Source organism: Pseudorasbora parva, chromosome 8 (genome assembly GCF_024679245.1).
Source record: "Pseudorasbora parva isolate DD20220531a chromosome 8, ASM2467924v1, whole genome shotgun sequence".
NCBI lineage: Eukaryota > Metazoa > Chordata > Actinopteri > Cypriniformes > Gobionidae > Pseudorasbora > Pseudorasbora parva.
In genome coordinates this window covers 25751755-25778607 of record NC_090179.1, presented here as the reverse complement: position 1 = coordinate 25778607, position 26853 = coordinate 25751755, and the positions used below count along the sequence as shown (strand labels likewise).

At 39.2% G+C, this 26853-nt stretch overlaps 1 protein-coding gene across 2 annotated transcripts in view; it reads left to right on the top strand.

Moving 5' to 3' along the window:
- The first annotated feature begins 2812 nt into the window (after nucleotides 1–2812).
- The window catches only part of gipr (gastric inhibitory polypeptide receptor), a 35225-nt gene continuing 11184 nt past the window's right edge, over nucleotides 2813–26853 (top strand). The window contains exons 1-5 of one of the 2 annotated variants that reach the window (XM_067450526.1): nucleotides 2813–3004; nucleotides 23301–23459; nucleotides 24198–24294; nucleotides 24854–24961; nucleotides 25526–25647. In XM_067450526.1, coding sequence (XP_067306627.1) covers nucleotides 23403–23459; nucleotides 24198–24294; nucleotides 24854–24961; nucleotides 25526–25647 — 384 coding nt within the window. In that variant the 5' untranslated portion in view covers nucleotides 2813–3004; nucleotides 23301–23402. Of the gene's footprint in view, nucleotides 3005–12538; nucleotides 12564–23300; nucleotides 23460–24197; nucleotides 24295–24853; nucleotides 24962–25525; nucleotides 25648–26853 lie in introns of those variants that run through there. The other variant, XM_067450527.1, reaches the window with a different exon arrangement.

Here is a 26853-nt window from a genome sequence, read left to right as displayed (position 1 = left end):
AAGAAATTTACAGTATAGTTATCCAGAATTGTAAACTATTTGGCCTCTTAATCTACATTTTATGAATGGTCCGATCTAATCTGACTTCTGACCTGTAATGCTTGCCTGAATCATAATCATACACTGTTTGTTCGTCGGCCAGAGGAACTGGCACCCTGACTGAGCCTGGTCTCCCAAGGTTTTCTCCATTCTGTCACCTGGTGGAGTTTTGGTTCCTTGCTACTGTCACCTCTTTTGCCTTTGGCTTTTGGCTTGCTTAGTTAGGGACACTAAATATTCAACTATATTTCTGATCCGCCCACATTGACACTAATATCTGAACTGAGCTGGATGAAGACATTACTGTTTTTTTCCAGAGCGACTGTACAGCCGAATCAAATTCTGTTGCATTATTTTTCCTGTTAACACTGTGAAGCTGCTTTGAAACGATCTGCATTGTAAAAAGCGCTATATAAATAAAGGGGACTTGACTTTAATTTTACATGTAGATTAACCTTAAACAAAGTAAATGATTTGAAGATCCTGAGATCCTGAATTACTCATTAACCACTGTGCTTGTGAATTTTTGTCATTGATTTAGTCATTCTTGTAACTTATGTTCTAACTTAACTTACTGTAGAAAGTCAACCGTTTGTCCCCCTAGAGTCTTATATACAAGAAAATGTATGCAAAATGAATATACACTGCTCTGAATGTTGCTGTAAAGCTTTTCACTGCACATACTGTATAGTGTTCTGCAGATCATGTCCCTATCACACATTGTTTTAAAAATCTATCCCCTTCAACTGAAATGTTGAGATCATTGTCTAACTCAGTTTGATGACTCGGCTTATTGTGAGGCCAGATCATTAAATGAAATCTATTTATCTTCATATTGAGTGGCCACTGAAGCAGAAGAAGTATTGGCATGCATGAAACATACTGATAATGGTAGAAGAGTCTTGAAATGATTTGTCTGGGTCTGGTGCTGTCATTTTTTATTAAAGATCCAATCCTCAATGAAGTCTACTGTATTTGAAATCTTCTAAATGCAATTTCATGGAATTAATTACAGTTTATGCATGTCAAACTCAAAAAAGATACCTCTTGCTTTACTCAAAATACATTTTATCTTACATTTTACTGTAATTGGCTGTTTTCAAAGGCCAAATATAAGTAGATTAAACCAATGTTATGTGGTGGACAGTCTCTCCATCAAACATTCTTCTTTGGAATAGTTGAAACAAAGATAACTGAGCAGGTGAATTATATTTGAATAGTTTTGGATTTAAAAATCAATTAATTATTGAGGCTAAACCTGTTGACAGTGTTTTTTGCTGTTTAGCTTCAGCCTTGAAGTTTGTAAAGTATCTGCTGTACTAATGACTACGTCTTTGTGTTGCATTTGCAATAGTTAAGCCAATAATGGTGTATTCTACCCTATTGAATAGATTCTAGTGCATAGGTTTATTCTACATTTTAATTTAACTACAATGGTATATAATCTACAGCCCTTTTGTAGATTACGTAATATTTTGGATGAAACTGATTGTACTGGCAGTTATATTTGTGAGACATTAATTAGACTTAAGTGTAAAATCTTTTTCTAAGTGCAAAATAATGAAAATATTTTCAGAGTCAAATTTCATAAATTGAACTAATCATTGAATTATTTTCTGGAGCTTGACCTTTTGCATTATACTGTGATTTCATTATACATTATGTGCATTATGTGTCATCTTAAAGGCTAATACATTTTATTAGGAACTATATTAATACAGATGCACATTCCATCTTGGCAATATTTATTTGAGTCATACTGGGTTTGGTTCATATCACCCTTCTTAGTAATGTGTTTTAATCTACCATCTTTACTGGTGCCATTATACTTTGGGTGTGAAAAAACAGACAAAATTCCTAATGTTTAAGTCAGGGTTACAGGTAAGAATGACAAACCTTCTATATCAATAGTGACTAAACTGATACTGTTTAAAATTAGAAAGTATAATTAAGATGACACATTTGTCCCAAATTCACCAGCAATTGCGATGTGGATTAAAATGAAAGTAATTTTCAGTTGCTAATGTAAATATAACAAAAACATTTAGCCTGCATGGTGGAAAGTGGGTAATCTGTGATTTACATGAATACACCAATTAAATATGAACACTGGTGTAACTTTTGTTAATGTTCTGCATTTTAGACCTGCATTTATGCCTACTCTATTACAAGACTTGTGATCAGTTTCTGAGAAACTAAATATAAGGTACATTTGTTTACTTGCTGTATTTTCTTATATATTTTCTTTCAATGCATCATTATTACAGTTGTACTTTAAACATATTTTTTTTTATTGTTGATTTTGGATGTCTTACGTCAAGGGTGTGGTTTTATCATAATTGCTTTTGATACCGGGAATGCTGTTGAACAATATTGCTACTTTGTATGTTTTGCAAAAGGCAAAACAGGAATGCTGCTATTGATAGCTGATGATAGATAGTGAACAAGCAGAAGGCACAGTCATTGTGAGGAAAGTTTGTAACAATACAAACAAATATTTCAACATCACAGTGCAATTTCAGCTTGTGTTTATGCCATAAATATTCCTATTGTTTTAATTTCAGTCTCCACACGATTAAATTCCGTTTAATTTTACAAGTTAGGCCTATAGGTTTAGTTTAAGATGTAAAATAAAGGTTCTAGGTCAATTCACATGAATTATGACGTTATTTAGGTTCCTGCCCCTTTAAAGAAAAAGAACATCCTTCTGTCTCACAGTGTTTAATAGGTGAGGCGCGTCCACACGTTGTGTTCTGTGTTGTGCGCGCGCTCAGATGAACGTGTGTAAGCGCAGTTTCATTTCATCTGACTTTTGATTTATAGAATGATTAATTTCGCCCAGTAGCCGAGCGAAAAAACTTTTCTCATTGACTAAGGAAATTGGATTGGGTAGCAGCACCATTTCAACACGACCAACGGAATTTAAGAACAGTTATTGTTATCCAAAAGCATGTTTCTCTGAACGGTAGGACGTTGAATATTTAATACAATATAGTGAAATTGTGTTATGTGTGTCTAAAACTCTATGTTCTGTAACTATATGCTTAATTTGAAGTATGGACACTACCTAGCTAGGGCCTATTAAAAACTATTCTGTTTTACCCTGAGTGATAAAATATTATCTCTGCATATGGGTAAATTGATTCTCGTGCATATAGTTCCTGCCCGTGACGCGCTTTTTATTTGCAAATGAATTTAGGTTGTCAATCTTCTTGACTTGACTAGTTAGGCTACTGGTTTCTGTAATTCTGTCTGTTGTGGTATTTAGCAGATTGTGAATTAGTATTAGTCTATATCAAAGAAGAACCTAGATTGATCTCCGTATTGAATGGAACCGTGCTCTTATGCAAGTGGCCTCTATGACATTTTTATGCAAAATATGTTCGTGATAATAGCAACAAGCTACTGTAATTGAGTTTTAAGCAAATTGTCATAAATGTAATAGTCTATGTGTGATTTAAATTGGTTATTCGTTTTATATTATATTAATCTATTACATTCACCCCGTGAAACGCATCATCTCTTTTATTCGGCGTTCAGCCCATTAAAGTCTTTTTGAGCTTATAATCAATTAACGGCGTGCAAGTGAAACTAAAGCACGTGGGATAGTCTTGAGAAAAGCCCGACTTGTCTCAACAGCGGGGAACACGACTCTTCTCGTTCTCTCTGACCTTTATTGTCCATTACGCCCTATATTAAAATAATGTAGGGCACTTGTTTACTGGTAACATAAGACATTTGGATTTGGCACAACTATACACAATACAGACACTGTCCAAGATAGGCTACATTGGAATTTTGTATTGCGATATTTTGTGACAGGCTATATTGTTAAATGATATATTGTTAAACCACTATAGTAGTGTGACCAGGGTTAAAATTGATCTAAATTGAAATGTGATAAGAAGTCGTTTTAGTGGTTCATTGCATTATTGGCATTCTTATACACTTATTCCTATTGTGGGCTGCTTTTTCAGCAAATGCTGCCATTTGTGTCTCCATGTCTAAGTACTATTAACATATAAATCCCATATATTGAACATAACCATTGTTTAGTGTAGGCTACAAAAAAAAAAAAAAAAAAAAAAAAAAAAAAAACCTCTTTAAAAAAACAATTTATTTGATTGGAATATTAGCCAATTTATATGTCCACGTTCATTTCCATTATATTGAAATTAATTATTCAGGGAAAAAAAAGATGAGTAGAACAATGTAGTTTTAACTGAAATGTATAATGGGCTATTAATAAAAGGATTATGTGTTAATTATTACAAGGAATATGAAAATGAAAAAGTAAAAGAATTAAAATGAATTGTGGTTTTGATAGATTTTCCCCTATATGCACCTGAAGTTCAACCGGTTTCCCAGACACATGAATTTACAAAGTTCAATAGCTGTTTGAGTCATTGGACGTCTCAACCTTTTCTTGAACACCATCACTCTCTAGTGTTGGTCTAGTGTTCCATTAAACACTTGAGAATGGAAGTAAAATCTCCAGTGTTTAATCTGCGTAGCAAGACAGGCAAATGCCTTAATGCTTTAATTGGCCAGTAGAGTCCTCGAACAATCTCAGAGAATCACACCCTGAAAGAATACATCAGTTTTTATAGGATATACATAAAATTAGAATAACATGACAAATTACTCATGAGCATTTTTCCATTTCATTCAATATGATTGGTTCAATCTATGTAAAACAAGCCCCCCTCCCCCTACTCCGTCTGTTAACCATAGAGGTTAGTAGTTCATTTGATTACTCAATATTTCATAGACTATTTTAGACAATTATACTACTTTGAGATGGTCTAGACAGCTTCTCAAATTTTCCACAACTTCAACACACATGACATGGTACAGTTTGTTCTGCTCTCAAGAGTTAGAATGTTAGGCCTCTAGAAAAAGAAATGTTAGATGTTAGTCAATAAAGATTAGTTTAAAAAATCCACCGCAAATATAAGTGCCAGGAAGAACCAAAAAGGGGTTTTCCTGGTGATGCCATAGAAGCATTTGGTTCCCTGATGAATTTTTTTTGTGAAAGGTTCTTTAAAGAACTTTTTTTTCCCGAACCATTTTAAAGTCTAAAGAGCCTTTTTGCGCTACAATTAACCTTTTGTGCAAAGGTTCTTTGAATATGAAAGGTCATAATGGAACCTTACACCTTCCAAATAACCTTTATTTTAAAGAGGGTAGCACTTTATGATTACATTACCAATTTTTTAGCGAATATGAACCCATGTATGAGCTGAGTTTAAGGGGATGGCCTTGGCACTGCATCAGGGGCAGAAAAATACACAGTGGTAATGTTTTTCAACACTTCGTCATAATGTGTGTGTGCTCATGTGAATGGTTTCTGCTCTAAAGTGAAAGCAGTTAATATGCTCACAGCTCACTCAGTCAAGATTTCAGTTTCTCAGATTATCATTGATTGTTCTTTAGAGCAGCGCTTTTCAAACTGAGGTCCGGGGATCCCCCGGGGTCCTCCAGATGGTTCTAAGGGGTCCCCAGAAAATTTCAGAGAATAAAAAGACAAAACAAAAATGGATAAAGTCTACTGAATATTCTGTTTGATTTCTAAATGTTTCTCTCCTTTCTTGCCTTATACATTCCAGAATAGTATATGTTTGCTTTGTGTCTTAAGAGAGTTTTTAGTGAGTCCCCTTTATCTTTCTCACTGGGGTTGTGAGGCAGTTTTCTTAACATGTATGCTGTTTGCATACATTTATTGTGAAAGTTGTACAAATCATTTTTAATTGAAAATGTTCTTCAGGTTTATACATCCAACATTAATAGCCAATTTTAAGATGGGAAACAATATGTTGTATTTTTAATATCACACTTACTATTTATCTAACAGTTTAAATGTTTTTTCGTACATAAAAATAGATGGATTTTAGGAAGGGGGTCCCTCATAAAGGTTCATCATATTTGGGAGTCCTTGGCATCATAAAGTTTGAAAAGCCCTGCTTTAGAGCATAAAGTACTTTTGTCTGCTGGCTTTAATTGCTTGATTTGAAATGTCTATTTGTATGCATGATTTGGTTTGCAGAATTGTCTGTTTGTCATGACAGTCCCTGTCTTGTTGATTTATTCACCCTGTATTCAAATCTCCTTCCTTACTAGCCAAAGGAACTTATGCTACTTACTAAATATTTATGTTGACGTTGCTCTCACTGGATACCGGCATCAGTATTTATTCCTGGATCGTACTGTGGTGCTATTCTGATGGTGTTGCTTTGTATTTCATACTTTTGGATATGCCAGGCTTATCCTGACCACAACAGCTATAAAGTTATTACAGCTGGGTCTTACACTGTAAAAAATAAATAAAAAATGGACTGATCACATCTAAATTTTTCAGTTGGTCAAATTTAAATTCTGTGAATTGATGCAATTTAATTCACAGAAATTAAATTCGTCCAACTGAAAATTTAGATGTGATCAATCACCTGAAAATTTTCAATTGGAGACCTGAATTATTTTTACAGTGTAGGAGTATCTTGCATTTGCATTTACCTGAAATAGAAACTAATGAAAGTGGTTATGAGACTGTATATTCTCAGATGATGTTTTGTTTATTCTTGTTCAATACGTGTTGTGAGTGGATGTGCAGTGCAATGCAGTCAATGAGTGTAATATATCATAATGTCACTGAGATCTGTTTCCAGCATATACTCAATTTGAAATAAGGAACATGCCAGAAAAGAATCGGACACATGATTTTCGTATTTAAAATGAGAGAATTGAAAATAAAGTAATGTAAAGGTAACTATTTTTTTTTTTGGCAAAATAATTTGGTGGCGAATTTGTACGACCATTCATGTTTTTGTACAATCTGCTTATGCCCCGCTGAGGGTTTATGGGTGGGCCTTCAAGCTTGTTTCAAATTCAAGTGAAATGTAAAATATTTCTGTTTTCTCATGAGATTTGGATTGGTACGTATTGTATTGTTTTCTAGCAAATATAGTTCAAGTCTCTCTCTCTCTCTCTCTCTCTCTCTCTCTCTCTCTCTCTCTCTCTCTCTCTCTCTCTCTCTCTCTATATATATATATATATATATATATATATATATATATATATATATATATATATAATCACTCTCTGACGAAAGCACACACAATGCATTACAGTCCCATAGATATAAATAAATGGGAGATACGGCTAATGGAAAACCCACTTTTATCCTTTTCAACCCTTCCAACTTTGGGACTGGTTTTGATAAAACCATTTTTGATCTTCATACATCCCTTTGAAAGATGTAGTATAGAATGTTAAACAAGTTGCTTTGAACAGAGAGTGCAAAATCTAGTTCAAGGAGGTCCTGTGTTTTAGTGCTTTCATCTCCAAATATGCCCATTCTGCATTCCTCAGAGTGGAGAACAACAGTCACCCATAAAACACAATACATTACAGACCTGATGATTTATATGAATTATATCTGGCTTGTTGAACTAAAAAAACACAATCTAAATCAAACCAGCCAGGGGTCTAAAGCAATGGCTATAATTTATTTGCTGGGTGAGTCACAGTATCACCAAAAGTATCCTTTGCAAACCGCTGTAAACTTCACAGTATTTCATATTTGTGCACATTACTATAGCAGAAAATGACAGAAATATGATGCTGCATACTGTTGATAGGGCAGCCCTTACAAACAAGATTTTTTTTGTGTGCTATTAGTATACTTCTTTTAAACAAAAAATAAGAAGTATACTTTTTCAGTCTACTTTTTATGTAGGCCTTCTTCTCAGAAATATACTTAAAATTACACTTGACTTATACTGACAGAAAAGTTCAAGTAAATTTATACTTGTATTCAATCTTTTGATCAAGATATACTTAAATTTGGCTTGTAGTTGTGTTTACTCTTAATTGGGTAGCCTATACATTTTTCACAGTTTTACATACAGTCTTATAAACTTATATAGTTTGAAAACATTTATAAACAAAACAGATATGTTCCTAATTTTGAGCATCTGAATTTGTGTGTAGTCCACTAATAATGTACAAAGGGATTCGTTTGAAATCTACTTTACTCTATCCCCGCCATTGACAGAATATTCAGGCAATCCTTGTTTTCACTGTTATATGGCAGGGGGCGCTATTACACATCTTCTAAAAGAGTACAGAATCTCTTTAAAAACACAGATGAAGAAGCAGAAACAAGCGATTAAGTGATGCACATGTACTATAACAATCATCAAACATTAAAATGCATTATAAATAAAAAGTGTCACTGAATGAAATGTCGACTTGTACCCGAGACCCGACCTGAGATTCGTATGTATATGATCAAATCCAGTCGGGTCTGTGTCTGTATGGACCCAGCTTTCAAATAATAGACAGGTCCGTGTCAGTTCTGGGTAGTATATTTCATGATAATACGCAGTTCTGCTCTGCTCCGGTTCCAACTTTTCAAATAATAAACAAGTCCGGGTCGGTTCACATCAATAATCTCATTTAGAGGACATTCGGGTAAAAAAAAGTTTGTACCCGTGAACACCTCTAAAGGTACGTTCACACCAAACGCGAATAGAGCGTCTGGAGCGAATGATTTCCATGTTAACTTAAACTCTGAGGACCCTGTACAGGGTCGGAAATTACATCGTCATGTATTTACTTTCCATTTTAAATGTCTGTGGAGGAGCTATGATGTCATATGTGGTACCATTTGAAAGCTTAGAGTCTCTACTTTCGGAGATATGCATCACTTTGGCATTTGTTTTACACAAAGTAATGTATTTACACTAAATTACTCTGATGTCATTTCCGCCTGGATTTGGCCTACCCAAATTGAAAAGCCTCCCATACACACATACAGTGGTCTAGGTTCAAAATGTTGGTGTCATTTTACAGAAAACCCTTTAAAGTTACATAAAACACTGGTAAAAGTCATAAACATGTAAGCATATGTTGTGTAAGCTGTTATAACCCCCCCAAAAATTAGGCGCTTTTTTATTTTTTTTGAAAGTGTGTAACTCAGGCCCTGTGTGCTCTAGGACCCTGCAGATACTTTGGGCTGCTTCCAGCATGTATAATTAATTTAATGACACTGGAATATTGCTTTTATATCACTGTATATGGTGGTGGGAGGGGGTGGTGAAGGGGGGTAGCAGGGTCGGGGGAGGGGAAAAAAGGGGGGGAAAAGGGGGGAAAAGGGGGGTCATCCCTTCAGACCCATTTGAGTAAATCTGGCATACAACATAACATAACAGATAAAATTCTTTTTTCCACTATTTTCTGTAATTTAGTGGAAACAGCCCAAACTGTCTGCAGGTTCCTAGAGCACACAGGGCCTGAGTTACACACTTTCAAAAATTAATTTATGAAAGAAAAAAAAAATCAAAAAGCGCCTACTTTTTGGGGGGGTTATTACAGCTTAGACAACATATACTTACACGTTTATCACTTAGATTACATGTATAAAACACTTAGCAGTGTTTTATGTAACTTCAAAGGGTTTCCTGTAAAATGACACCAACATTTTTAACCTAGACCACTGTATGTGTGAATGGGAAGCTTTTCAGTTTGGGTAGGCCAAATCCAGGCGGAAACCCCAAAAAATGGCCCTGAGTGTAAAGGTACGTTCACACCAAACGCGAATAGAGCGCCTGGAGCGAATGATTTCCATGTTAAGTCAATGGAAAAGCGTGTTGACACGCGTCTGGAGGTCCTGCGGCGGGATAGACGCATTTCGTGCAGCGCGATGGGCGCGTTTCCGCCTCATTCGTGCGTCCAGTTCGCGCGAATAACGCGAATTTGAAGCGAATTGAGCGTCTTGCGCGATACGCGCGAAGGGTGCTTTTTGTGCATTCACGCGTTTGAAGTGAATTTGCGTCTACGCCCGAGTTGAAAAATTTGAACTTTGGCGTCAATTCGCGCCGCGTTAACCAATGAGGAGCCAGCTTGCTGCTGCCACGTGATGAGAAACCCTATTTTGTCACTAAATGTAGTTGTTTAAAATATTCGGTTTACCTAGGTTGTTTTACTCATACAGAGCCTATTTAAAAAGAACACTCTTGCGTTTTTTGAGACCTGAGATCCAGGAAATCTCCGGGTGCTCAGCGCTCATTAACCCAATTAGCTGCGGACGCGCGAATGGATTCAAAATGTTCACGCGTCAAACTAGACCCGGTAGACGCGATTTTGACGCTCAATTCGCGTTTGGTGTAAACGTAGCGTGATGTCAACCAAGGAAAAGGGATAGAACTGTGCAAGCTTTGGGGTTGTTGAGGCAGTCTACTATGTTTGGAATGTGGAATCTATATATATATGATCTGTTTGATCATCGTTCTTAATCTAAACTGCTCAAAGTCTTTGACAACTGTTTTTGTTGCTTTTTTATTTTTATGAAACACCCCCAAAAAAATAAAGTTAAAGCTAAAATAAAGTTTTGTTTGTTTGTTTGTTTGTTTTTATTAAAAGCAGATGCTCTTTTCTTTCTTGTGATATATCATGTTCAGAGATTCATGCAACATATTTTGACGGCCACGGAATTTTTCTGAAAGTGATAAAAAATACTGTTGTTGGCTGGCTAGTGACTACTTTAGAAACGTGGGGAAAAGAGTTAAAGGGATAGTTCACCCAAAAATGAAAATGATATCATCATTTACTCACCCTCAAGTTGTTCTAAACCTGTATGAGTTTCTTTGTTCTGCTGAATACAAATATATATATATATATATATATAAATACTATGGTACTGAATGGTTGTTCTCTCTGCTTTGTTACAAACATTCTTTAAAATAATTTTTGTGTTCAGCAGAACAAAGAAATTCATACACGTTTGGAACAAATTGACGGTGAGTAAATGAATGATGACATAATTTCCATTTTTGGGTGAACTATCCCATAAAGTACAGTTAAAGGTGCACTATGTAAAAAATCCTCAGTAAAACATCCGAAAACCACTAGGCCAGTGTTATATATTTTGTTCAGTTGAGTTCTTACAAAATTTCAAATGTTTCTTACTATTTGTAAATCGTGAGAAAATTGCTATTTTAACCAAAGAGCAGGGACGTCTGAGGGAGTCGCCTGTCCATTGCGTTGTATCTGCATTACCCTCGGTTTCCGATTTTATTCTGCAGAAGCGCTTTACTCTTAGCAGTGTGAGCAAGTGTCACAGCAGCTGCTGAGCGAACGCACATAGTAACATCATAACATCATAACATAATTTTCAATGCAGTCAGATGTATCTAATATGATAAACAGAGCTGTGTTACCTCATACTCATGACCGGAAAAGCGGAAATGGCGCAGGCTACTGTGGCATAATTAAAGCCTCGCTGTTTGCTAGCTGTGTGTTGCGATACTGTGAACTTGATTTCTGCCCGAGTCCTATCCAGATTCTATCCAACGGCTGAGGTGAAGACCACATGTCCCAAGATTCTGTCATCAAGCTACACCTTAGTTTTGAATAGGTGACCTCTAGCAGAATGAAAAGTTACATAGTGCACCTTTAGAGTGAGGCAACATAATAAATAAAGAGTAAACTAAGTATAATGTTATTTTTACTTAAAGCTGCAGTCCGTAATTTTATTTGGTTAAAATGTTTTTTTTTTGGAGCAAGTGTTCAAAACTAACTCCTTATCGTATAGCCTGATTCACAAGGAGTTAAAGGGATAGTTCACCCAAAAATGAAAATGATATCATCATTTACTCACCCTCAAGTTGTTCTAAACCTGTATGAGTTTCTTTGTTCTGCTGAACACAAAAAAAGGTATATAAATACTATGGTACTGAATGGTTGTTACAAACATTGCGCCATATCTGTATACATAAAGGCGGAGCCAGGCCAGTAGGCTAAATCGCATGTGAGGATGCTGCAGGTGATGGATAATTTATATTTCTCACAGCAGCTGCAATAATTAAACATATCATTTTGGTGACAGATTGTATTCCATAAAGATCCTAATGATAATCATCAGTGACATCTTGAGATTCACCTGTAATAAAAATACTTTTTACTGTGAAGAGGAGTGGCTACAGAAAAAAATATTTGTATTTCAATGAGAACCTGTTCTAAGAAACATTAATTTGCTTTTTGGGTTAAAAGAACAATGTATTTATATGAAATTCAATTAGATATTGGATTGTTCAGAAATTGAAATATACAGGCAATGCTAATACCCACTAAATATACGTGGTCAAGCAATGCTGATTGTTAACATTAAAGGGGTGATGAACTGAGAAATCAACTTTCCCTTGAGCCTTTGATATATAAAGGTTAAAGGGTTACTTCAGCGATTTAACATATGGCTTTAGTAGAAATCCGGGGGTATACTCATATCATTTAGACGAGAGATTTATGTGTTTTGTTTCTGTGGGAAAATCCTCCAATGATGCAAATATCTGCATTTTGCGTCATCAGAGGATTTTTGGGCTAGAGGCTAAAAACTACAGCCAGTAGAGGGAGCTATTTCCACATGTTTTCAACCAGTCCATGGGGGGGTGGGATCTCACTCAGCTTGGGCAGCTGCAGGCAGGCATTCATGTAAACGGAGAAAACGGAGAGTGGTGTGGAGAAAAGTGAGTGTTTCAACTTTTCAAATGAATTCCTATGAGAGTTAAGCTTCCAAAGGCATGAACTGGAAAGACGCCAGACTGGACATGCGCTGTGAATGTTTGCCGCGGTCGTGCTTACCTCAGCTCTCGTGATGAATGTATTCTGACTCCTGCTGCAACACTCGCTTGGGTCACTCACATTATGTTTAACAGACATGTTAAATTTTTAATTGTAGTGTCTGTTCTTTAACTGATTTTATGACAATAAACTTGATGGGCAAGTAATCCAGTATATCCCGTTTTGGGAGTGGCCTCGTTGGGCAGCAAAGCAAGTACATTCTGGGAGTTGTTGTCTTTCATCCCCATGAGACAGAAAATAGATTTTCTATTTTCACAGTCAAGAAGGCACCAAATTCAAAAATAATTTCACATTTCTACTACATTAATGACCCAGTTTAAATACAAAGATTAATGCTAAATCATTGAAGTAATCTTTTAATCATGATATGAGAATCTCCTGTTCTGTCCAAGTTTTGGAGCTGAAAACTTCCTTGTTAGTAAAAGAAAAGCTTTTATTGACACCAGGCCCAGAAAATGCTCAATCTCAGAATATGTCAACCCTTGACATTATCCTGTGGTGAAACACCACTACAAGTCCGCCCATCAACTCATGGAGCTAAACGGATTGTGCTAAGCATGCAGAAGAGAGAAAGATTTTGCACTGTGTCTGGTTGTGGAAGAGCAGAGTCCCTGCAGCTTCCTCCAATATTAGGAATGAGTGGTTGAACTTCATTTTTGATGAAGTTCCAGCTCACGTGTGTTTGCTTCATTTCACCGCAGAATAGTTTGTAAACAAGATACAGGTCGAGCTGGATTTTCAGACATATTGAGATTAAAACACAATGCTGTGCCTTTATTGGATCCGACAGGAATGGTGCAACACACTTATGTGAGTAAAACACATTTTTATATGTGATAGTATTGCATTGTTACAGATCGTTTTGAATATGTGTACATGTCTAACTGAACATAAACTAGCACCCTTTCACAGGCTGGAGAATTCTTTATTTGTGGTGTTGGTTCATTGTGATCCGTGATCAGACTTGGACATGTATTTGGCAGGGGTTTGCAAAACCCAATGTCCCAGGTTATGTGTTTTTCAGACGGGCCACCAAAACGTAAGCACGGCTTGTTTGTTTGGTAAAGGCATTTTGCGAGCCCTGTAAGCGTTTCCCCACATTCTTTCAAAACAATTCCCATATGTACTGACAGGGGAGCATAGCTCATTTAATAAGCAAATGTTATCCAATCATAGCAGTGGGCATTTACTTCCAAGTCTTCAGTGCTGCACGCCCTTCAAAACCTAGCATTTTTTTTGAGAGAGGCTCAAAACCAGGGTATAAAATAGCCTATTACTTATTTATTATGTTGTTTTGAATGTAAAAACCACGCAAACGCAAATGAAGTTGACCTCAGATAACAGTATAAAAAAGCCAGTTCATGTCCCTCTTTAACAATTTGAGAACAATATAAGAATTTGCGCGGTTTGATGTGATATGAACTCAGCAATCATTAGATTTAGTCATCATTGGTAGCACAATTTATTGTAATGCTTTTTTTACTCAGTTGATCAGAACAAAAGTAGCAGACATGTTCCTTATTGTTCATATTATATTTTCCTTGGTCATACTTCCAAGATGTCCACAGTGGTGTGATGAATGAATGAATGACAGCCACACAATATATATACAGTAAGGAAAATAAGTATTTGAACACCCTACTACTTTCCAAGTTCTCCCACTTGTAAATCATGGAGGGGGTCTGAAATTGTAATTTCAAGAGACATAATCTAATTTATTTTTTTATTTTTTTACATAATTGTACACCTCTATAAGGCTGGAAAGGGCTATGGGGAATTTGCCAAGCATCTTGGTGAAAAAACGTCAACTGTTGGAGCAATCATTAGAAAATGGAAGAAGTCAAACATGACTGTCAATCCCCCTCGGACTGGGGCTCCATGCAAGATTTCACCTTGTGGGGTCTCAGTGATCCTAAGAAAGGTGAGAAATCAGCCCAGAACTACACAGGAGGAGCTAGTCATTGACCTGAAAAGAGCTGGGACCACCGTTTCCAAGGTTACTGTTGATAATACACTAAGATGTCATGGTTTGTAATCATGCATGGCACGGAAGGTCCCCTGCTTAAACCAGCATATCCAGGCCCGTCTTAAGTTTGCCACTGACCATTTGGATGATCCAGAGGAGTCATGGGAGAAAGTCATGTGGTCAGATGAGACCAAAATATAACTTTTTGGTCTTAATTCCACTTAACATGTTTGGAGGAAGAATAATGATGAAGTACCATCCCAAGAACACCATCCCTACTGTGAAGCATTATGCTTTGGGGGTGTTTTTCTGCACATGGGACAAGGAGACTGCACTGTATTAAGGAGAGGATGACTGGGGCCATGTATTGCGATTTTGGGGAACAACCTCCTTCCCTCAGTTAGAGCATTGAAGATGGTTCAAGGCTGGGTCTTCCAACTTGACAATGACCCAAATCACACAGCCAGGATGACCAAGTGGTGGCTCTGTAAGGGTGTACTCACACAAGGCACGGTTGCCATGAACCGGGCCCGAGTATGATTGTCCCTTAAACTCCATGTTTTTCCCAGTGACAGGCCAGAAACCTGACTGATCTAGAGAAGATCTGTGTGGGGGAGTTGGCCAAAATCCCTCCTGTAGAGTGCAAACCTGGTCGGGAAAAAAAACGTCTCGGGTTACTATTGTAACCCTTGTTCCCTGAGAGGGAACGAGACACTGCGTCGTCGAGTGACGACACTCTGGGAACGCCCCCAGCTTGACGGCTCTGAAGTATGAATGAAATCAGCCACCAATCCGATTGGTGCAACGTCATGACGTAGTATCAGGACATGGTGGCCGTGGAGGTCCGGGAGAAAGCTCCTCAAAGCTTTGTAAACCGCCAACATTTCCAAGCAATTTATGTGCCAGGAGGAATGTTGGGGTCCCCACAGACCTCTCATGAACCGGCCTTCCATGACCGCACTCCAGCCCGTGAGGGAGGCATCTGTTGAAAGGATCTTCCTGCAACATAACGCTCCTAACACTGGCCCTTGGGACAGGAACCTCTGATTTTTCCATATGACGAGGGAACGAAGGCATCTGCGCGTTACCCTGATTATACGGAAAGGTTTTCCCCTCGAGGAGAACCCCTTGGTCCCTAGCCACCACTGGAGGGGCCTCATGTATAGCAGGCCAAACGGAATCACGTTGGACGCTGCTGCCATGAGTCCCAGCAGTCTCTGAAACTGCTTCACAGTGCGGTTGTGGCCTAGCTTCAAATCTGAGACCTCCGCCAGTATGGACCCCACCCAAGCGGGAGACATGCTCGCTCGCATCGAGGTTGAGTCCCATACTACACCGAGGAACGTGGTCCTCTGGGCGGGTGTTAACACGCTCTTGGCTGTGTTCAGTCTCAGCCCCAAGCACCTGAGATGGGCTAAAACGACATCTCGATGCCGAATCGCCATCTCGCACCACTGTGCCATAATGAGCCAGTCGTTGATATAATTCAGTACACGGATGCCCTGAAGCCTCATCGGGGCCAGAGCCGCATCCATGCACTTTGTAAAGGTGCGAGGGGAAAGAGCTAGACCGAAAGGAAGCACCCGATATTGGTACGCTTCGCCCCCGAAAGCGAACCTCAGGAACTTTCTGTGGGCAGGAAGGATGGAGACATGAAAGTATGCGTCCTTTAGATCTATCGTGACGAACCAGTCCTCGAACTGGATCAGGCTCATTATCATTTGAATTGTGAGCATCTTGAACCTGAATCTCCTCAGAGACCGATTCAAGTACCTCAGATCTAATATTGGACGTAAGCCCCCACCCTTTTTGGGAACAATGAAATAGCGGCTGTAAAAACCCGACTCCCTGTCTGGCGGAGGGACCCTTTCTATCGCCTCCTTGACCAGCAGAGACTGCACTTCTTGTTCCATAACCTGCCTCTGGGCCGGGGGGACCACGGTCCAGATCACACAGCTGAACTTCGGTGGTGGAGCTCTGAACTGTAATCTGTACCCCCTTCCCACTGTACTCAGGACCCAAGCAGAAATATTCGGGAGGTATGACCATGCGCCGATATATTCTACTAGGGGAACCAGCCTCTCGAGGCTGGTCTCTGGTACCCAGCGAACCTCCTGCCCGATCCCCTGAAGCGGCCACCCGGCAGAGCTTAGTCGGGAGGATTTTCGGTGTGCGCACGCATTCGCTGCCCTGCCGCAGGTCGAATTCGAGGCGGCTGGGACGGCGCACGTACGCGGGAAATCGATGAGGCCCGAAGCGTTGTTAACGGCGGGAACACAACATCGATTTCCCCAGAGCTGCGGGTTCGGAACGACCTCGGTCATCCGCCCCCGGGAGGGCCAGCTCTGAGCGGTGCTGCCGCAGCTAGGACCACTTGCCAGAAGCCTTCTTCGCCTGAAGGACTTCTCTCAAGTCGCCCTTCGGCTTAGAAGACTTCTGGCGAGAACGCCGCCTCCTTTGCCAAGCTCCCTCGGGAGGGGCGCGGGAAGCAACGCTCTCTTTCTGGGCCTGTCTGTAGACGCTGGTGGAGGGCCGGGACTGGCCACCAGAGACCTCCCTGCTGGCTACAGGAGGCCCCTGGCGGCGAGGGAGGTACTCGATGGAAAAGCCGCCGATTGCTTTTACTGATTGCCGATTACTGACGGAAAGCCGCCGATTGCTTCCTCACCTCCTGGAATCTCTCGACGACGCTGTTGACTGCGTCGCCAAAGAGACCCACAGGAGCTATCGGGGAATCCAGCAGAAAGGATTTCTCCTTCTCCTTCATCCCCCATAGGTTCAACCAGAGGTGTCTCTCCACGCACACCATGCCAGCCATAGAGCGGCCGATGGCACGGGCCGTCTCTTTGGTGATGCGGAGAGACAAGTCGATAGCTTTCCGCAGCTCTGTAATATCATCCGGTGACGGACCTTCTCCCTCATCGAGCTCCTTGAGGAGCTCAGCTTGGTAGGCCTGCAGTACCGCCATGGTGTGCAGGCAGCTACCAGCTCTCCCGACCGCTCGATAAGCCCTGCCCACCAGGGACGACGTGTCCCTGCATGGCTTGGTGGGCAGGACAGGGGCTTTCAGGGACGCTGCTGCCTCGGGAGACAGATAGCTCGCTAACGCCTCCTCGACGCAAGGCAGCGTCCCATAGCCAGCCTCAGCCGCGCCCACAACACACCCGAAGTCGAGAACTGGGGGTGTCGATAGGCGCGACGAGTACGGTTTTCCCCAGGATTTGCACAACTCATTGTGCAAATCCAGGAAAAACGGCAAGCCCCTGCGTGGCGGCTGAACACGCTTTTTGAAGAAGCGTCCATCCAACCTGCTCACAGGCTGGACTTCCACCTCTTCCTGTGGCCAGTCGATGTTAAGTTTGGCCACAGCACATGTCAGCACGTCCACCAGCTCTTCTTGAGCGGGGGAGTGAAGAGGTGAATTCACCTGCACTCCGCCCACCTCCAGGCTGAACTGATCTGACCCCTCGGAATCAGACAGCAACAGCACTGGGTTATCGACCTCTTGGGAAGAAGCCGCGGCGCGGGCTTCCTCACGAGGCGGAAGAGCATCTGAATCATCGGACGAGGATTGGGAAGATGCCTCAGCATGCCCTCCTCCCGTCGCGCGAGATCAAGTTGTGAGCCCCAGGATCTACGCTGCCGCGCTGCCTCGACAGACGCGGGACCAGATCCACGGGGCTCGCGAGCCTGGCCGCTCTCAGAGAACACGGCCAGCCGTGAGCGCAGCACCCGGAGCGGCAGCCTCTCACACTCGCTGCAGGCGGCACCCTCAAGCGCCGCCTGAGCGTGCTGCGCCCCGAGACACTGCACACACAGCTGGTGTGTGTCCGAGCCCATAATGTAGCGCGGGCACGGATGAACACACCTTCTGAACTGCTCGCTTGCCATGCTTATTCTTAAGACTGGTGACAGACAACAGTAAATAGACAAACAATATTCACACAGAGCGCCTCGCTGAAGAGCAAAGACTGTCTGTTATTTGGGGCGGCGCCTTCTTATAGCTTCCGCGTACGCCGTCGCCTACTACGTCATGACGTTGCACCAATCGGATTGGTGGCTGATTTCATTCATACTTCAGAGCCGTCACGCTGGGGGCGTTCCCAGAGTGTCATCACTTGACGACGCAGTGTTGAGTTCCCTCGATAAAGGGAACTACATGAAATGTTGACCTCTGTAAACAAAGGCTACTGTACCAAATATTAACATTGATTTTCTCAGGGGTTCAAATATTTATTTTCAGCTGTATCATACAAATAAATAGTTCAAAAATCATATATAGTGATTATGTCTCTCACAGTGAACATGCACCTACGTTGATACAATTTCAGACCCCTCCATGATTTCTAAGTGGGAGAACTTGCAAAATAGCAGGGTGTTCAAATACTTATTTTTACTCACTGTATATAAGAGTGCATTTATTCAACCCCACAATGCACCGCAATAACTGATATGCTGAGTGTACTGATACATGCTTAATGCCTAGAGAATATACATAATGCACTGTAATAGCCGCACGCTAAATGAATTCCAGCTTATCACCAGAAAATGTCACCCCAATGTTTAAAACATAGTTACAGACTTGGTTAGATGCCACAGTTGACTGTGAAATACGTAATCCACTTACCTGGGTAATAAATGATGACTGGTGCATTCAAGGTCAGATTGCAGGTGGACACTGAGTTATGTAAACAAGTAAATAGCCGTAGCTAATCTGGCTCGTAAATGTTGCTGCTGCTTTTAATAGTTGGTGTTGCACTTATCAGACACACTGTTAGTGTGTGAAGGTCTCTGAGTGCAGGACTGCCTGAAACATCAGCTATTAGTCTGAAAAAAATCTTTTCACTTTATTTTTCTCTCCAGCTTTAAGAAAAGTGCAGGACTGATCCCAGATTGTGAACCCAGATTTGGGTTGAATTTCAAGTGATGTGTAAAAACAAGATGTATTGCTTTCCTGAAATTGCATTGAAATTATATTTCAGCAAACAAAGTTTTCCTACAAAAAAACAATTAAGTTTTGCATAGACCAAAAAAGTCTGGTCCTCATTGAAGCTTATTCTTACTCCTAGATATGAAATAAATAGGTGATGTCACAACTGCATGGTGTAAAAAATATATGATGAAAAAAAAATATGATGAAAAAATTACAGAATAAAACTGGCAGCTGTGGATAAAAATCTATAAAAATCCAGTAAAAAAAACATAAAACATATGAAAACATATTTTTAAAACACCTGTACATTTGACTTATTTTATTGTTATTATTATTTTTTATAATTCTAAATTAATTTTAAACCAGTAAATTCAACAGCCCTTTTCTGCTGAATTAGGAATTAGTCACACTGCTACTAGCATTTGTTTTGTTACTGACCCACAAGTTGAGTTAATTACTAATAGGTTCACAGTACATATTTATTCAAATTAAGTGTCATAAAATAAAATCTAGGAATCTCATTTTATGGTTTTTCACTGTAAATTTGAAGATGATTTGTTCTTTTTACTTCCAAAAATTGTATATTTAACAGTTTTTTTACTGTAAAATTACACAAAATGTACTGTTAACAAATTTTCACGTTTTTACTGTTGCATTTTTTAAGAAAATTCAACTTTGCCATCACAGGAATAAACTACATACAATAATTTATAAATTACATCACAGTTGTTTTACTGTATTTTTGATCAAATAAATGCAACCTTGGTGAGCAGACTTTTGATCGGTTGTGTAAGTGAGGTGGAATGACAGTTGCTAATGTTCAAGGCTGGTAACTTGATGGTTGGTTTAAATCCCCCAAGGAGTGAGTCATATCATCATTGTGCCTTTGACCAAGATACTTTAGCCCAGGTTACTCTAGGATGATTGTGCCTGTATCATGTTACTGTAAATCTCAATTTGGATGGAACTAGATTTCTAAACGACTTTTGTGTTACAATTCTTATCTCTTGACATCTGTGATTTCATGTTGGTCCCCCCTTTGCTGCCAAAACAGGTGTGCTGTGGTATCTGGCACCAAGATGTTAGCAGCAGATCCTTTAACTCCTGTAAGTTGCGAATTAGGGCCTCCATGGATCGGACTTGTTTGTTCAGCACACCTTATGCCTGGTCGGTGTATGTCATAATTTATTATTTGTTTAGTTTAATTTATTAAAAAACCTCTATGTAAGTAAACTTTGTTTATAGCAGTGTCTGTTTATAATAAACTTTCATAAATAAGCTGCAGAATCAACTGTCTTACTCTTATCTGACACTGATATGAAAATGGGCAGTCTTTGAAGTTTCCAGGATTCGGACTGGATTTGGTTTCTCATAGGACTGCTGAGTTTGCTGAAATACAGTAGGTACATTTGCACTAGAGTTTTTAACAGAGGTTGTGAGGGAAAAACACAGACTTGACAGATTCAGACGGATTAGAATTATACATTTTCCACTGGAAAACTAGTCCTGTCCGAATAGGGCTTAAGTGTACTTCAAGTAAATTAACTAAAGTTTTTATCTGCTAAATGACTGTTATGAATGTTATTTCATATTGTGATGTCAGATGAATAATCCTAGTGTACATTCTAATCAGCCGGATTTATTTAATCAGAACTGATTTCCTGTAGCATGTGATGTTGTGCCTCTCAGCAGTGTTGCTCAAGCTGTTGATTGTCTTGTGGAAACTGACATGCCTGGTAATAAACACATTTGCCAAGTTAACTGGCAGGCAAGTGTTTTCTCCACTTACCTTTAAGAGATGTAATGTCTAGATATCTTTTCTTATCCTTAAATGGTTGCTTGTGAATTGTTTGTTGATGTGCCATAAGGGTTGGCAAACTGATGTGATCTAGAGTCATTCGACTGTGTCCAAGCTTTTGTGTAATTATATTTTTAGCGGGTACACAAGTGGATATCCTATGTTAAGTATACTCCATGAATTGATGAAAAGAACATTTAAAGGTGATGCAATATAAACATTTCAGAATTGCTTTCTGGCCTTCAGAAGTAAATTGTTGCATAACTCTTTCTAAGAGTCATGATGCACCCCACTCTTAGAAATGACTTGTTTGTTTAAAAATGTGCCCAGAACTATCATATAACATGACAACACAATCATCACATAAATAAAGGCTGATGTGATCTGCTCAAGATCATTTAATGAGGTGTTGACTCAAACATCTAGTCCTGGTCCTAGACAACAAGGGAAAACAATGCTAAATGCAGTTCAAATAAAATCCAACTATTAACTAAAATAGGCAACAGCATTTAAAGGGCGGAGAAAAGACTTCCCTTAGGTTTTGTTGTTGACACAAATAAATCTCACATCAAAAAAAGGCATAAATAAAATACGTAAAATAAATGGTTACAAACATGTAATTATTTCAAACTATTTGCAATAAATTATTTTCTGTTCTAGAGAATTAAAGTTTTTTTTTTAATAACAAATCTAGTTGAACACTGCTTCAGGGTACTACTAGGGAACCTTTAAATGAAATATTACCAGTTTACATGTTTATATAATCAACTACATAACTAATTATATAATCATGATTGTCAACTCAAGCATTAAGACTTTACAGACCGCACTGATGGCCAAAGATGTCCCATTTTTGTTGAATTATTTAAAAAAAATTATATAAAAAGTTTAAGGGAAAGAGTTGGAGTAAATTCTGTTTCTATTCCCCTAGCAATGTGATTAGAGTGATTACATAAATGTCCTCTTCCTGAATTTCCTCCATGTGTTGTGTTTATACCCTGAGCACTTTCCAGCCTGTTTAGCACAAAACCAACTAAATTATTCAACACCTACCTGATCATACATGATTTAGCAGGACACTCCTTTATTTACAGATCATCTAGATTAAGCATACTGTTTCCTCCTTGAGAGCATGCATGAAGAGACTTCTGTCAAGTGTTCTTTTATTAGAACAGAGTTTAAATGACCTTCCTCCTTGAACCATTATTGATTAAGTTGAGCTTTAGCGACAGCGTCTGGGTTATACTGACTGCTGAAGGGCTTAGTTAACCAAATTAAGTTAACATACATTTTTATTGTATTCTCTTATGCATTTTTTTTTTTTTTTGTAAAGTTTGCCCATCCATATTTCATTTTCGAATGAAATACATTGTACTTTTGTGAATTTCAAATCATTTCTCTCTCTGTATTTATTTCTATTGTTTCTTCAAATTTTAGTTGTTTAGGAATGGTCTAATATACTGATAATTATTAATATTAAAAATGTTATTGCCCATAAATCGATGTTATTTAATTTATATACTAATTCTTTCAATTTAAAACACTAAAATGTAGATACTGTAGATAAAAAATGTAGATAAAATGTTCATATTTATAGAGATTGCATTTAGCAGTGTTATTTTGTTGAGAAATATGACTAAATATAACATTTAAGTTAATTAATTTTCTATTTATGTATAGTGACTGACAAAATGTTTTAATGTCCCATTTTGAGTATTTGAAGACTGAAGTACATACAGTTTGTGTGGGTCAAAAATCTTTAAATCATGAAAATTGAGCAGTTTTATTTCAGAGGATTTAATAATACCACTAAAGTATAGACAGACAGATCTGGAAGTTCAAGGGCTTGGAGCCATCTGGTTATTCATTCTTTTGGAGCTGTCAGATTTCCCTTAGTATTCTCTGCTATGTTTTGGTCCTGAAAGGCGCTGCTGGTGGCGTGCAGGTCTGAAAGAATGGCCTGCTCTGGTTCTGGTTGGACAAGGGCCCAGCTCTAAGATGTCTGACCCCTGGTACCTGTCTCAGTGATGAAGAGCACCTCCACCATCTTCCTCCTCACTCTATCTGTATTGTGCAGAGCTGAGGTATTGATCAACATATACATTTTGCAGCAAAATCTAATAAGTTAATGCATAAGTTCTGTACATGTACACTGCATAATGTACTGTTCATTTTAAAAGAATAGTTACTAAAAATACATTAAATCTGTTTGTGTGTTCGGCATAAAGCGCTCATATGGCATGCAATACTACTTACATTTATGTTTATTTTAGGCTGTGTCCACCAAAGTGTTTTTAGCCAGCTGAAACCGCCAGGCACTCTTTTGAAAACGCCTAGTTTTCTATGCTCAATTGAGCTATAGAAAATCCATGGAAGTGTAATTGTCTCTGATTTCGCAGATCTTTTGTTTCTAAATATAAAAATGTTGACATGATTTAAAGTACTTACTCTGGCACTTGTTTTGGATGAGGTACAGTATGGCTGAACCAAGTAGAAAGAGAGGACAGTTGATCTGTGTGGTATTTGTCCTTATTGAATGGCTGCGTAAAAAGTGACAGCGATGAGCGCTGTGTTTTACCCAGTTTTGAATATTTTTCAACTCTCTCAACTGCTCGGCATGAAATAGACGCTTATCGCCTAGACACATCGTTGTCCTTTGGAAAAAATAATAGAAAATATGCTGGCTATGGAACACACTCTTTGGTGGACACACCACATAGTGCTTTTGTGTCATTGTTTTGAACTTGAACATGGATTTTCTTGCATGCAGGGTACTATGTACAAGTTTTTAGTTGTAATCTTATGGTGTTGTGTTATTTCAGAGTGTGAGTGGGAAGACGGTGAAGGACACAGTGCAAGAATGGAACAGGTATCGGAACGATTGCGTCTTGAAGATAAGCTCACAACCCACACCCTCGGGTAGGCATTAGCCATGTCCCCACTTTTCAAAATGCTCCTAAATTATGGATGAGTTTTTTTAGAAAGTAAATGTTTCCTGTGATGGGTAGGTTTAGGGGCAGGAGCAGTGTAAGGGGATAGAAAATACGGTATAAAAACCATTACGCCTATGGAATGTCCCCATGTGTCACAAAAGCAAACGTGTGTGTGTGTGTGTGTGTGTGTGTGTGTGTGTGTGTGTGTGTGTGTGTGTGTGTGTGTGTGTGTGTGTGTGTGTGTGTGTGTGTGTGTGTGTGTGTGTGTGTGTGTGTGTGTGTGTGTTTCTATATCAACACTGGAAAACAGCTAGTTGAGATTTACTATGTATATCAAGAGAAGTAAACACACAGAGAGGAATGTTTCACTAACCACTCTAAATGTTTGTCGTGAATCTTTCTTGCCGTATAAATCTTGCTTGCATAAGAAGTGCCAATAAGGATAATTTAGTTACACTTCTACCATGGAATTCAACAATTAGATATACAATTTTATATTTGATATAAGATCAGCACATTAACTCTATTTTTTTTTTGTCTATTAGGTTTGTTTTGCAAAAGCATGTTTGATATGTACGCTTGTTGGACAGACGGAGTTCCCAACACAACTGTGAAAGTGCCGTGCCCCTGGTATCTGCCTTGGTATGATCAAGGTACCGCTGCCAATAATAGTGCCTGTTGGTATCGAAAAATTAAAATATGATTCATAAATGTCATGAAATTCTCTATATTCATATTTAAGAGCATCTTAAAACTTAACCTTTGTTTATGTTAAAATGTTCTTTTTATCTGTTTATCTTAAACTCATTTCATCTTCTGCCAGGTAAAAACCACAAGACAGATTTACTAACATAAGAATAAGTGATACAATAAATCAAGGGTCCCCAATCTAGGTCCTGGAGGGCCACTGTCCTACAGAGTTTAGCTCCAACCCCAATCAAACACACCGGAATCAGCTAATCAAGGTCTTACTAGAGCCTATAAAGACATTGATTAGCTGATTCAGGTGTGTTTGATTGGGGTTGGAGCTAAACTCTGAAGGACAGTAGCCCTCCAGTACCGAGTTTGGAGACCCTTGCCATAAATGATCCTGTTGGTTGTCATTTGACTGGGTTTACCCAGTCTACTTGGTTAATAAAAAGGTTAATAAAAGACTCTCCAATACTAGATATGTTTGGAGTAAAAGAAGACCTGTTATGTATTACTGTCCTCTGTAGTGCGTAATGGGTTTGTGTCACGGGAATGTGGTCCAGATGGCCAGTGGCTCACCGTTAACCACAGCCGCACATGGAGAGACCACTCACAATGCAATGCAGACGGCAGCCAGCAGATAGCACAGGTAAAAAGATCCCAAAATGGTGTGTAAAAACCTACAATTAATGTACAGGTCCTTCTCAAAAAAATTAGCATATTGTGATAAAGTTCATTATTTTCCATAATGTAATGGTACAAATTAAACTTTCATATATTTTTTATCATATAGTCTTTTATTGTTTTAATACTGATGATTTTGGCATACAGCTCATGAAAACCCAAAATTCCTGTCTCAAAAAATTAGCATATTAGCTATATAGCATATAGCATAAAAGAAAAGTGTTTTTAATACAAAAAAGTCAACCTTCAAATAATTATGTTCAGTTATGCACTCAATACTTGGTCGGGAATCCTTTTGCAGAAATGACCGCTTCAATGCGGCGTGGCATGGAGGCGATCAGCCTGTGGCACTGCTGAGGTGTTATGGAGGCCCAGGATGCTTCGATAGCGGCCTTAAGCTCATCCAGAGTGTTGGGTCTTGAGTCTCTCAACTTTCTCTTCACAATATCCCACAGATTCTCTCTGGGGTTCAGGTCAGGAGAGTTGGCAGCCAATTGAGCACAGTAATACCATGGTCAGTAAACCATTTACCAGTGGTTTTGGCACTGTGAGCAGGTGCCAGGTTGTGCTGAAAAACCAAATCTTCATCTCCATAAAGCTTTTCAGCAGATGGAAGCAAGAAGTGCTCCAAAATCTCCTGATAGCTAGCTGCATTGACCCTGCCCTTGATAAAACACAGTGGACCAACACCAGCAGCTGACATGGCACCCCAGACCATCACTGACTGTGGGTACTTGACACTGGACTTCAGGCATTTTGGCATTTCCTTCTCCCCAGTCTACCTTCAGACTCTGGCACCTTGATTTCCGAATGACATGCAAAATTTGCTTTCATCCGAAAAAACAGTCAGTTTGGACCACTGAGCAACAGTCCAGTGCTGCTTCTCTGTAGCCCAAAGTGGCTTGACCTGGGGAATGCGGCACCTGTAGCCCATTTCCTGCACACGCCTGTGCACGGTGGCTCTGGATGTTTCTACTCCAGACTGCTTCCGCAGGTCCCCCAAGGTCTGGAATCGGTCCTTCTCCACAATCTTCATCAGGGTCCGGTCACCTCTTCTCGTTGTGCAGCGTTTTTTGCCACACTTTTTCCTTCCCACAGACTTCCCACTGAGGTGCCTTGATACAGCACTCTGGGAACAGCCTATTCGTTCAGAAATTTCTTTCTGTGTCTT